The following is a 14003-nucleotide window of genomic DNA, read 5'->3' on the forward strand; positions in this document are numbered from 1 at the left end:
AAAAAAAAAAAAAAAAAGAAAGGAAAAAACAGGATAGAGATGACATATACAAATGAGAATTTATCAACTATACACTGAAATGAGGGGAGGGGGAAAAAGGGAAGAAAATAAGTTCCTAAATATCAAAAACAACTTGCATTGAAATTACCTAAATAACAGTAAGCTGTTTAAAATTCAAAAATAAAATATTACAAAGCTCTATTGATCAATAAGGACAAGAAACAACTACAAGCCAGTAGCAATGATAATTCAAAACATCATCAAAAAGAAATTTTCTTGGACTAATAGTTAATTTTCAAGCCCAGAACAAGAAACCTACAAGATGAACCTAAGCATCTTATGTCAAAAACTATTAGGACCATATAAACATGAGAACTAACATCAAGAGACTACTATTAGTCAAAAATAGGTCAAACCATCCAGTCAGCTGGATTGCTCATCAGGGAAAGATGCTCACCACTAAGCCTAGGAACCTGAGTTTCATCTGTGCAACCCAGATGATAGAAGGAAAAAGCTAGTCCTAGTAGCTTTTCAGGTAATGAAAGACCACAGGAGACTGTAGGGCTGAGAAGAAGGCCAGGAGACATCCCCTGGACTCCTTTATTGCCAACAGCTGTATCAAAACGAGAACATGTGAGCCCTTTCCACGAAGCTTCCTTCCTCGGTCTCTTTTGTCATTCCATCAGACCCCATGGCAGTGGCAGGGAGTCCCAAGGGTACTGCATAATCACCTCACTGAAAGGTTTCCTTCAATATCTTACTTTTATAACAGTTTGTCTGTGCCAAGCCTCTCACAGCAAGGATAGAAAAATATTTTCCTCTACAAAGTAGCAATTAAAAGTTGAAGCATTCATCCTTTGTATCATGAACTGTATTCAAGGTGAACAGCCACAGGTAATGACAAGTTCTCCTGTCAACAGAATTAGTTAATAAATGTGAAAGGAGGGGGCTGGTGAGATGGCTCAGCGGGGAAGAGCACCGACTGCTCTTCGGAAGGTCATGAGTTCAAATCCCAGCAACCACATGGTGGCTCACAACCACCCATAACGAGGTCTGACGCCCTCGTCTGGTGCGTCTGAAGACAGCTACAGTGTACTTACATATAATAAATTAAAAAAAAAAAAAGATTTAAAAAAAAAATAAAAAAATAAAAAAATAAAATAAATGTGAAAGGAATACTAAAATTATACATGCTTCTTGCTGTGATGCAAAAGAAAACAGACACATCTATGGAAATATTTACTAAAAGTCCAATACAGTTAAACCAAGGTTTCTGATTTATCAATTTATCCAAGAAATATGGTAGGTATAGGAATAGATAGTAAAGCATATATAGTATCACTGCCCTGGTCTCTCAAAAGACATCAGATGACAGGTGAGAAGTTGAGATAAGGAGATTCTACATTTAAAGACGTTTAAAAGACCACAAACAAAACTAAAACAAAACAGTACAGTAACATCCCTAGGGGGCAATGGGAAGAGAGACACCTTGTTGGTGGTTGTGTCCTTATATCAGTTGGGCAGATGGCAGTCCTGCTATCTTGCTGGACTTGCCTGGTTTGGTGGCCAAAGCTATCTTATGCCTACAATTCATAAGAACTCAAATCAAATCTAGGCAGCACAGCACCAAAAGAGGAAGACAGAGACCTGCAGACTACCATGCCACCCACAGACCTGTCCTCCAGCACATGGCACATGCAGCAAGTGGTGAATGGAGTGGAGAATGTCACCCAGGGGCCTGCCAGCTGTATGGCCAGCCTGTGCCAGGCAGGAGCCACCACAACATGTGAGTATGTGGTGGTCAGATGGGAAAGAGCAGCTTAAGTATTCATGAAGAGAGACGGAACTGGAGACTCAAAGGTAGAGAGGAATAGCCTCTTGTGAGTGGCCAGTCCCACCATCATTGATGAGATCCCAGCCTGAGCAGTCACTGGGAGCCATGTCTGAGGCCATGGGTATGCAGTAGTAGGGGTCAGTGTCAGTGTCCATGGCTCATATCACCACTAGGGAACATGAGGCTGTCTCTGGTCAAGACAGCCACTGGGGACCATGTCCAGGGGCTGTGCATAACTGGTCCGTCCAATTTCTCACTGGATGTGACGCTTGGGAGAGCCAGCTCCATCTCTCATTTGAGGCCAGCCCCTCACCCAGGCAGCACAGTGGAGCTAGCAATGGTGGGTGGTGGGGGTGAGCCAGCCCGGAGAACTTGAGTCTGGGAGAGCAGACCCCAATGTTTGTCTGCTATGGGATGGCACAGGTGCAGAGGTACAGAGAGGTGATGCCCCCTCCTACTGCCATCCCTTGACAGATCTGGCTGTCACGAAAGCTGCCCACAGGGTCATGAATTTGGGAGAGTTAGCCCTGCCCCTCACCAGCAGCAGCACCTGCTAAAGTGGACCTGCACCTCATCTTAGCAGCACAATAAAGCTGGTCCTGGTGGCAGGGTGCAGGTGAGCAGACCCTGGGCATGAGGGAATTAGAGCTAGCTCTGCCAACCTCTGCTGTGAGGTAGCTCTGGGGGGATGTCCCCAACCTCCTTACCCCTTGCCACCTAAGGCAGGGCGGTGAGGTGGCCCTGCCCCTCACTGGTTGTAGCACTTGAGAGATTGGGCCCTGCACCTTGCCTGGGCAGCACAGTAATGAGGGCCCTGGTTGAAGAGAACAGGGAGCCAGGACTCAGGACAAAGTGAGGGAGAGCTGACCCTGCCACCCCTCTGCCATGAGGTAGCCCGGGACAGGGGAAATGCCCTCTGCTCCTCACTAGCTGCAGCACTTAGAAGAGCAGGCCTGCATCTTGCCTGGGCAGTAATAGTAGGGCTAGCCCTGGTAGAGGGGGCACAACTGGGCCATACCCGAGGAAAAGAGGACAAAGGAGCTGGTCCCATCACTCATCTGCTGTGAGGTGGCGGTAATACACTCCTCCTCACCCCTCACTCATCTGCTGTGAGGTGGCGGTAATACACTCCTCCTCACCCCTCACTCATCTGCTGTGAGGTGGCGGTAATACACTCCTCCTCACCCCTCACCATCTGCAGTAAGTGGAAGAGCTGGCCCTGGGGTCATGAAAGCAACAGAGCTAGCCCCATACCAAGAGAGCTAGCCTGGTACCTCACCTGGACAACACAGTGGAGCTGGCCCTGAGGGAAAAGTCATGGGTGAGTAGCCCAGCTCCTCACAGGTTGCAGAATTTGGGAGAGTGGGTCTTGTACCATGGCAGCAGAGTGGAACTGTGGAGACATGGGAGTAGGCAAGCTAGCCCAAGAGCATGAGAGCTGTGCTGCAGAGCCTTCCCTGGTGGTGCAGGTAAGAGAGAACTGGTGGGCTGACAAGTTAGTTCACCTACCACCCAGGCCCAGATCCAGGGCTCTGACTTGGTCTACTCCCAAATCTCTATCATCTGCAAATGGTTGGGATGCATGAAAGGCTAGTCCTGCTGTTCCAAAGCTGCAAGATCTCCATCATTCAAGGCAACAACAGGATAACCATGAGGAGTTCCAATAAAGATCCAATATTGATGGTGTCACAAAAGCTAAAGATCTCGAACCAGACCAATGACTTACTGCAAGGAACATCTCCAAGTGAAGATGTGTGGACAGAGGGATAAACTGTGGGACACACTGTGACACACTACAGCTTCCATGAGATGTTTTCTATGCTTTGTTTTTGTTCTTGTTGTGTGTATGTGTGTGTGTTTTATTTGGGGAGAGATTGCAAGGGCAAAGGATGAATATGAAGAAGACATGGATAAGCAGGACTGGGGTGCATGATATGAAACACAAAAAACTGATAAAAAGTTAAAAAACTAAAATCTATTTTAGATATTCAGAAATGTAGACATAAATTGGAAATTAATGATAACATTGAATGTTTGTGTTAGATATGATAATTCACTGTCCTGCCGGAAAGTGGTGGCACATGCTGTTAATCCTATACAAAGAAATCATGTCTGGAAAAACCAAAAATAAAAAAACAAAAAACAAAAATGTGTCCTTTGTTTTTTAAAAGATACTATATAGCATCTTAAGGATGAAATAATAAAGTATCACAAAATAAAATAATGAAGTATCACAAAAGTCTATGAAATACAAACTCTGGGCAACAGGGATACACTATCTGACTTCTGTATGTTTGAAGCTCTTCATTATAAATTACCAAAGTTCCTCAAATGAATCTGATTCAGAAAATCCAGACTCATGAAAATTATATACTCAGACAGCTTTACCACAAGTCTATTTATATATCCCAAACTTTGAAATAAAAGCACTAGTCTCATATACCCTACCTCCCCTTCAACCCTTACCAACACTATCTTAGCGTGGTAGATATTAATCCTTTCCCTACAATTATGAGTTCCATGAAAGCAGGACCCATTTTTTTAAACTCACCATGGTGCCCCCATTGTCTTTTAGAGTTCCAAGAAGAGTATTTATCAAACAAATATTGTTGAGTGAATGAATGATAGAAGAGTTAATATTATCTACTGTTTCTAAGTTAGTATAAGACAACAATTTGAGAAAGATTTCAATCTCTTGCCAAAAGTTAGTATAGGAAGTATTACTGCAGGTTAGCCAACCTTTTAAATTTTGACAAAAATAAAGATAACCTCTTGCATCTCTACAGTATCAGATTTTGAGTACCTAGCCTCCTACTAATCATTTCACAATTATTAAGAAAATATACTTTGTATTTTATAATCCCAAACAAAAAAGGGCCATGTATTAGAAAAATAAAATATATACACATGTTTTATTCATCTGCTCAGTGTGTTTGTGTATTGTTACATTTGTCTTTCACACTGCTTAAGTAATATGGTTCCCTTCCCTATCATATCTACCCTTTCCCAGATAGAAGACTGAAAGGGAAAAAAACCTCATTCTCTTGAAGAAATGGCTGGACAGCCACTTACCAGTGTTTCTTCCAAGTAAACTGATAACATTATTACTGCCCTAGAAAAAAAATTAGATTTGATTTTTTTTTCTGAGTAAAATTTGATTTAAAGAAATTCGCCAGCAAAGTTTGAAACCTTGCATTAGTGAGAGTGGATCTAGAAGCAAACAATTGGGCTGGTGAGATGGCTCAGCGGGTAAGAGCACTGACTGTTCTTCTGAAGGTCCTGAGTTCAAATTCCAATAACCACCCGTAATGAGATCTGACACCCTCTTCTGGTGCGCCTGAAGACAGCTACAGTGTACTTATAATAATAAATAAATCTTTGGGTAGAAGTGAGCAGGGACTGAGCAAGCTGGGTCTACCGGAGAGAGCAGAGCTCCCAAAAGTTAATTCCCAACAACCAGATGAACACTCACAAGTACCTATACAGCTACAATGTGTACTCATATACATAAAATAAATAAATTTTAGAAGCAAATAATCTCACAACATTATTAATGAGATTTTAAAGGGCTAGAATGACAAGTACTACATGTGACAAATATTATGAATATAGTATTAAATCAGTCAGCAAGGGTAACAAAAAATCTAGACAGAGGTTGGAGAGCTGCTAAGAGCTCTTTCTTACAGAGGACATAGGTTCAGTTCTCAGTAGTCAAATGGGTGATTCACAGCCTGGGCTGTGATTGCAACTATACGCACACGGCACACATAAATACAAAGCTAGAGAGGCAGCCAAGGTGACAGGAGCATTAAACGTCCAATCTAAAACAGGTCCACTCCACACAGAAGGGAAGTGTAGAGATCTGATAAGTCACTGTCAATAGTAGAGTAAGGGAATGAGTGAGTGAATGAATGAATGCTCAATGATAAACATAAAATATTGTACAAAGAAAATTCACGCAAGACATTATAAAACTGGAAAGTGAATTTGTTTCCAAAGAAAATTCCAATCTTTCAAGTTCAGAGTGATCTGATAGTAAAATTTCGTTGGTCACTTTCGATAATGGAATTTTTTTGTTTTGTTTTGTTTGTTCGAGACAGAGTTTCTCTGTGTAGCCCTGGCTGTCCTGGAACTCAACTTTGTAGACCAGGCTGGCCTCGAACTCAGAAATCCACCTGCCTCTGCCTCTCAAGTGCTGGGATTAAAGGCATGTGCCAACACCGCCCAGCCGATAATGGAATTTTAAAAAGATCAAGATTATAAGATTAAAACAGAGAAAGTAATCAAATTCATTCTCTGAATGTTCTTTTAAAGTCTTGTGCTCCTAATAGCTGGCTACCTTAACACTGAGATCCTTGAGTGGTTGCTTCTTTGACTTCTCTTTATTTAACCTTCATCTATCACCCTTAGATAGCTCTCTAAGATATTCCTTTTCATTATATCAGTTATAATTTATAATCTATAGAAATGATTTCCAAGTCATGATTTGCTATTGTAAGTTAATTCCATATCTACAATAGTCTACAGGCCATTTCTCCACACTCATCCCACTATCTTGTCAAATACAGCAAATTTAAAATACATCAGTAGGTCAATTCCCAAACTTCATCGTTTTCACCATTCTTACTATAGTATCGTTTTCACCTTCTTATATATGTGTGTGTATAAGATATGTATATATATACATACATATATATACACACACACATACATATATACACACACACATACATATATATGTGTATATGTATCTCCCAGGCTCAACATTTTTGGAGTCGTTTGACTAATGCCTCTCTGGTTCTCCTCAACACAATCGCATTTCATCAATTCTTCCTTCTTCATTTTCATGTCCTAGCTCAGGGTTCCAATTGAGTGAGGACTATTATGGAACTCTGAAAATTCTCCATCTCACTTTATTCCCAGACTTTTTCCATACAGATCTATCTTACACAGTACTGGATTAATCTTCATTCATTCTGTGACAGCCTAATTACACTCAAATCCTCCAAATCTAACCCCATCCTTCCAACTTTATCTTGTTTCTCTAAACATGTCACAGCCAGTCGTGGATTATCCTCAATTCAGTAGCCAATTCATCATAAAGCACACGTTGGTATTCTCAACTCACAGCAATTTTTCCCCTTCAGTTTCCATTATATAGGCAAATGATTGAAAAATACTGAATAATCATTTAGAATTACTCAGTTGTTTTCTCAATCTGTAAACTGTTTACTTGATTTCTGTATATAAGAATGAACATAAGAATGTTTTCCTAAGTGAATTCAACTCTCTAAAAAGTCCATGTAATATGTATTTATTTCCTTTGTACTCTCCACAGCTCTATCAAGTTCCTACTGTAACAAAAGAGAAAACTAGCAATTAAAAAAAAAAAAAAAAAAGCTCCAAAATTCTTCTTATAATGTACTTCATAATAGGAGGATCAAAAATAAGATGAGCAGATTGATGGTGGAGTGCTTGCCTAACGTGTGCTGGGTTCAACTGTCAGTACCACTAACAACAACAATAAACCTAACAGCAACTTATGGAACTCCTGAAACACGTGAGACTTGGACTACATTAAAAGTGTATAGTTAAGTGTGTTTAGAGCAATTCTGAAAGCTTTGATGAGAAACCTTACATATTGAAAGTATAAAATAACTGAATATACTTTAGAATAACTGAAATACACACTAATTTTAACTTACAAAATTTCCTAATTTAGTATGAGATTTTAAAATGGTATCTCTCTGAATGGCATTATTCTTAAATCTCAAAACTATTGAGTATACAAAGTTAATTCTCTGAAATCCCCATGTCCAGATAGACAGTGAAATATGATTTTATAGACCTTGTGATTTTGCTTAAAAACTATATATTATAATTTTTAGTTGGTAGTAAATGGAAAAATTCCATTGATAACTGTATCGGCAGTACTCAAATACCTATTATTTACAAATAATTGTATTTGTTATCAACAACTGGGTACTTTTTATGGTAGGATTTTGGCTTTTTGTGACCTAAAAACTTTAGAGTGTTTTAAAGTGGCAATAATTAGTTCACTACCACCAAAAAAACAGTTCTTAATATATGGGAAATATATTTACTAACAGTGTTTTAAAAGCCACCAAACTTGTGTTGGCCTAAGATTAGTTGTCGTAGGTGTTTGCATTTAACGTTCAACAGTTTCTTTAGCCTCAAGACACCTAAAATTTTATCTTAAAAATCATTTCCTCTGTATTAATTATCCATTGTCTAAACTCCCTAATTCTATAAATAGAAAGTAAATTTTTCAATCCTACTGTCAAACCAATAGGGGAGGTTAATACTAAGATTGTCTTTCAACAAGCTATACGGTATAAACTTTGACGTGTTGACGTTCTGATACGACTGGCTGCAATCGTAGTTCCTAAGTATGCTGGGTGGACTGAAGAGCTGACTCAAAACCAGAAGTTCAGAGTAGCTAGCATAGAACCACTGAAATTGCTAAAAATAAAATAAAATAAAATAAAAGGGGGTGGGGGTGGGGCTTGAACTATGAGATTTACTGGCGCTCCAAAATTCTTGCAAGAGAGAAATCTGGCACCGTCCCAAGACCTTGCACACCTGAGACTCGTAGCAGTTAACTAGACTGCAAACAGCCACCCAAGGCAACCCAGAGAAAACAGCCGCACTCACCAGTAAACAATCTGAATTCACTTCCGACTTGGGATCCCGCAGCAGGTTGTCGATTTTTTCAAACCGAGTCTCAAAACTGTCCCCAGTCGACATGATGCTGCTCCTTGTGACGATCCCTTCGTCCCCCGCAGCGGAAAGCAAGTTCAAACCAACTTCCTCCGCGGTGGGTTTGCAGCCGCGGGGCAGAGGAGCCGGAACCTCGGGGTCACCAGGTGCGCCCGGTTCCCCGTCCTCCCCCCTTCACAGCGGGGACCTCTGCTCTGCAGACCCCAGGCTGGGTGTGACAGCGACCCGCAGCCGCTCGCACACCCAAAGTCGCATCCCACCCGGCGGCAGCTCCTCGCGACAGCCGACAGCGCCGTCGCCAGCAGCCCGGTCGCTCCGGCGAGGCACCTCTGCTTAGCGGGCCCCGGCTGCCTTGGCCATGACGGGGCCCGGTCCAGAGAAGGGCAGCGGCGGGAAGAGGGAGCGCAGCAGGGTGGAGACTCCCTCGGGGCAGCCAGGGAGGGCGAAGAGGAAAGGCGAAAGCGAAGGGCGGGTGATGAGCTGCGTCAGCGGCCGCCGCCGCCGCCTGGGCCCCGGGCCCCGGGCCGGCCCCGCTCCGCTCCGAGGCGCTGGAGGCAGTCTAGCTCCGCATCCCGGCTCCGCTCGGCCCGGCACGACGCACTGCTTAGCCTCGGGCAAGAGCCGGTCCCCGCGGAACAGGCTCACGCTCCCATTTCATCCGGTCGCTGCCGGGGTTGCTAACGCGGTTGTCCTGCGGGGCAGGGCGAGGTCGGTGGCCCGAAGGAGTCTCGAGGGAAGACGGGCCGGAGTGGGCCGGGGAGGAAGACGACCGCAGGGTCCGTGCGGCTGCAGATGCGGGAACTCCTGGGAGGGGCCGCGGTCCGAGCTGGGAAAAGGGCGAGCCGCGGAGGCGAATGCCTGGGGGGTGGGGCGAGGAGGGCTCAGAGGGACTAATATGTCCGCCTTCCTGTTCAAACAAACGGAGACCGCCGGCACCCGGTGCGCATGCGCGGCGCGGGCGTTCGGGAGGGAGGGAGCGAGCGGCGCCTCGCGCACGCGCACGCAGGCGCCTGCCAGGGCGGGGCTGGCTGGCCGGATCGCGACAGGGAGGAGGGAAGGGAGGCGGGGCCGGACGTGGGCGGGGCCTGGGCGGCGGGGCGGAGTGGAGACGCTCCGGAGGACCGGAAGGAGGGGACTCTTCCCAGCTTCTGGTGGCGGGGCCGGCGCCCCAGGTTCGCGTCCTTTGGGCCTCTGGTCTGGAGCGTTACTGACAAGAATTAAGAAGGCGCTTGTTATCACTGAGATACACACTTTTTTGCGAGCTAGGAGGGTGCTTTTCTGGCGGAACCGGAGAGTTGTTTCAGTACCAGTGGGGTTTGGATTTACCGGAGCACTCTGGTGTGTTTTTCTTGATGCCCACTGCACAGAAGCTGTTCAGGATTCAGTGGGGAAATCACCAAGCACTCAGCGTTCCCAAGCCGAGAGTGTCAAGGGAGCCTTAAAATGTTGACTCTGGAAGACAGAATCAATAGAAGTCAAAAGCAGTTTAATTAAAGAGGAAGATTTCATAGGAAAATCAATGTTTGTAAGCTATTTCTATTCGTTTCTCACAGCAACTTGTAGTTCTGTCCAGTCTGTGAGATTCTGCAACTTCGGGGCATTTAGGAAAACTTTAAGTCGTGGTTTTTATTAGAACTAAAGTGGGATATGAAAATAACGGACATTTCCTAATTCAATTTTTCACTGACTGTAGGATGACAGGCTGAAGGTTTCTGATTATGTTTTTCACTGCCTTCAGTAGGAGTCGAACCTGTATTTGTTTCAATCGACCCTTGGATTTGAGCATAGGTCAAATGAAAGATTTCTGGTTGAACATGTGGGTATGTTTCACCGCACACTGGAAAATACTACAGATGAACCAAATGTCCCCATATTAAAAAAGCAATGCATGGCGTCTGAACAGAACATCAGCAAGGGAGCCCAAATAGGAAACTACATTGTTGGAAATTTTTTTATTTCTTCTTGTCATTTTATTAAGTACAAGAAATATTTAGCTATAAAGTACACCGAGTAAATCAAGATAGGAAGTAAATCTTCACAGAAAGTTATTGCCAAAATAAAAACCAGGGACAAACTTCAGGTATTTCATTAAATGCTTTCGCAGTGACTTTTCTTGGCCCCAGTATTTTTAAGTCAGTCACGTGAATTAGATTTATTTTTAAGCATAGGGCTTAAAATAATCTGGCAGTTTCCCTGAAATAAATTTCTTAAACCCTGCTTGTCCTTTATTTTATTACCATTTTTAGGTATTCTTGGGGTTTTTGTTCTTTTGGTTTTTTTTTTTCCCCCAGAGATCTGAACATTTTGCTGTTTTCCATTTGGCAACACATGAAAAAGTACAGGTAGTTAAGACAACAAGACATCAATAAAGATGAGTCGTTGACAATGCTGCTAAAAGAGTATGTGAAGTGTATGTACTTTATTTATTTACAAGGCTATTCTAATAATTGTGATATGCCATTACTTATATTCTAACATTAGATGTTAGACAGGTCAAATCTCCCAAATAGCCCAAACTACAGGAGAATGCCATGGCACCAAGCTAAGTTTATTTCTACATTATAAAGTGTCCAAGTGTAACAGAACCATGACGTTACAGACTCCATCTTTGAAATTCTGTTAGGGACAAGAGGGCTAGAGAAATGGCTTAATGGTTAAAGACTACTTGCTTGGCAGGCAGTGGTAGCACATGCCTTTAGTCCCAGCACTTGGGAGGCAGTAGAAGGTGGCCACTGCCACCTTCTGAGTTCTTTCTGAGTTCGAGGCCAGCCTGGTCTACAGAGTGAGTTCCAGGACAGCCAGGACTACACAGAGAAACCCTGTCTTGCTGTTCTGGTAGAGTACCATGAGTATTAGACTTGGGTTCCCAGAGCCCATGTCAGGCTCAGGACTCGCTCTTCTGGCCTATAAAGCACCATACTTATAAGGCATACACTAACACAGATATATACACAAACACATAAAAAATATAAATAGAAATCTTAGAAAGTAAAAATCTATTGTATAATTATGTCTAATTTTTTCAAAAGAATTACAGTTTAAATCACTCTGAAGGATATTAAGATACCCCAAAGCAATTGCAAAATACTAATTCCATTTATTCCTCATTGCTTTCAATGTATAAATGTTATAGAATACATTAACTTTTCTCTTAGAAGCAAAAGTAATAGAGGATGATGCTCTATATTAAAACTTAATATATTAGGTTACAAATAGCTTACCAAGGGCTAGGCACTACTCTACAAACTTTATATGTTGTCCAATTAAAACTTAAAAGGATCTAGGCAGTGGTGGCATGTGCCTTTAGTTCCAGCACTGGGGGTGTGCAGAGGCAGGTAGATCCTTAAGTTCAATGCTAGCCTGGTCTACAGAGCAAGTTCTGGGACAGTCAATGCTACATAGAGAACCCTGTCTAAAAACAAAAACAAAAACAAACAACACAGCCAGGCAGTGGTGGAGCATGCCTTTAATCCCAGCACTTGGGAGGCAGAAGCAGACAGATTTCTGAGTTCGAGGCCAGCCTGGTCTACAAAGTGAGTTCCAGGACAGCCAGGGCTACGCAGAGAAACCCTGTCTCGAAAAAACCAAAACCAAAACAAACAAACAAACAAAACACCCAAGCAACAACAAAAGCAAACAACACAACAAAATAAACAAACAAAAATTTGAAGGGCCAAAGAGATGATTCAGAAGTTCAGGACACTCGCTGCTCTTCTAGAAGTTGTGAGTTTTGTTCCTGGTATCTCATTTGAGGCAGCTTCCAACCACCTGTAATTCCTTCTCCGGGGGATTTGACATCTTCTGGCCCCTGAAAATGTACCCCATACATGGCATACAGACATACATGTGGAAATGAAGATGTATGTAACAATTTCAAAGTCTATTATGCTTATGCCACGGATGGGGAAACTTGCTCAAGATCATAACAAGCTTACTTGCTCACTAATCACAAAGGAACCAGAATGGAGCAGATAATATTGGGAAGATTTGCAACTACTGACTCTATTACCACTGTTCAGTCTGAGTAGAGAACCAATAATGCATTGTATTGTTTGCAGCAGCACAGATTTAAATGACTCCTTGTAAGAGAAGAATCAACATGGTCATGGTCCCTAGGGGAAGGTGTGAAATGATTTTGGAGGTTCAGAGTAAAGAAGGTCTTGACAGTGTTTAATAACATTGGATTGGCTAGGCATTCCTAAATACTGGGTCCAAGAACCAGTGGCATCCCAAGGAGTTTCCATGATTTGTAGCAAAGTGAGAAAAATAAAGGTGTAATCATCACATTAGCAGTATACATAGCAGTATACATACAACTAAAACTAAAGTGGTGAGAGGCACCGTGACCTGTGCAAAGAGAGCAGGCACATCCATGAAGTATTACATAGTTTACAAGTTCATAAAGGTTGTCCAACAGAGAAAATCTTTTAAAAGTTGTAATGTTTTCACTAACAAAACAGAAGTAGTTAAAAAGAGTATCTTATTCAGAAATTTTTACTATGTTTTGAAAATTAAACACAACTTTTCTTTAGAATGAAGACTAACAATTGATGGTTTATGGATTTTCTGGCTTGTTTGAATTTAGTTTGTTTTGGTTTGTTATTGTTGCTTGAGACTGAGGCCTGGGCCTCACATATGCTAAGCATGTGTCTAGCCACTGAGCTATAATCCCAGCTCCTGGGAAATATTTTTTTTTAATGTTCTTAGTCAGAAATTAAAGATGATAAACTTGATAACTCTATGCAAACATATAGACTAAGTTGATCACATTTTATTTTTTTCTTGACATAGGGACTCTGGAAAATTTTCATTTAGATGAGACTCATGCTCAGAACTACAGGGAAGAAGCTACAGCACTGGAAGAACTGGAATGAGACATTGTTGGGAGAGATCATGGGGAAATTAGATTGGGGTGTAGACTTCAATAGAGTGAAACAATTAAGATGCACATTTTTGGCTTTTTGTTATTTGGTAGAAAATACACTTGGTCAAATGTTTATAGAACTTCTTTTGAAGTACTGAGGGAAAAACATGAGAAGTAGCTTCCAAAAATGGCTTCCCGTGAACTGTGTCTCCTGCAACAGTCTGATGGAGTCCCATCTACCTTGAAGCTAGGCTGAGGCTTTTTCCAGAAGAATGCAGCATGGGCACTATGCCAGGCCTGCGTTGTGAGAGAGTGTCTGGCAAGTAACAGATTTGTGCTCTGGGAAGTTGTACTAAACTGAAATCAACATGGCACAAAAACAAACAAACAAACAAACAAAAACAAACAAAACAAGCTTATTGAGCACCAGAAGAGATCACATGGAGGGCACCTGAGAATCCATCAGACTCTGGGAACACACAACTCAGACTTGGCCTGTTCCAGAAGTCCAGCTCCCTTCCTTCAACTCAGGCCTTTTATGTAGCTCAGTTTGCAGCCTTCCTT

The 14003-nt window shown here is 42.4% G+C and overlaps 1 protein-coding gene and 1 long non-coding RNA gene across 3 annotated transcripts in view; one reads left to right on the forward strand and one right to left on the reverse strand.

The window, feature by feature from the left end:
- The window catches only part of Rock1 (Rho associated coiled-coil containing protein kinase 1), a 112284-nt gene extending 102732 nt beyond the window's left edge, over positions 1-9552 (reverse strand). The window contains exon 1 of one of the 2 annotated variants that reach the window (XM_031364945.1): positions 8510-9552. In XM_031364945.1, coding sequence (XP_031220805.1) covers positions 8510-8602 — 93 coding nt within the window. In that variant the 5' untranslated portion in view covers positions 8603-9552. The remainder of the gene's footprint in view (positions 1-8509) is intronic. The other variant, XM_031364947.1, reaches the window with a different exon arrangement.
- Positions 7275-13523, forward strand: LOC116086834. Its single transcript, XR_004117158.1, has 2 exons — positions 7275-7394; positions 13367-13523. It is a non-coding gene; the product is annotated as an uncharacterized LOC116086834 (long non-coding RNA).
- Positions 13524-14003: the final 480 nt, after the last annotated feature.

Source organism: Mastomys coucha, unplaced genomic scaffold, assembly GCF_008632895.1.
Source record: "Mastomys coucha isolate ucsf_1 unplaced genomic scaffold, UCSF_Mcou_1 pScaffold13, whole genome shotgun sequence".
NCBI lineage: Eukaryota > Metazoa > Chordata > Mammalia > Rodentia > Muridae > Mastomys > Mastomys coucha.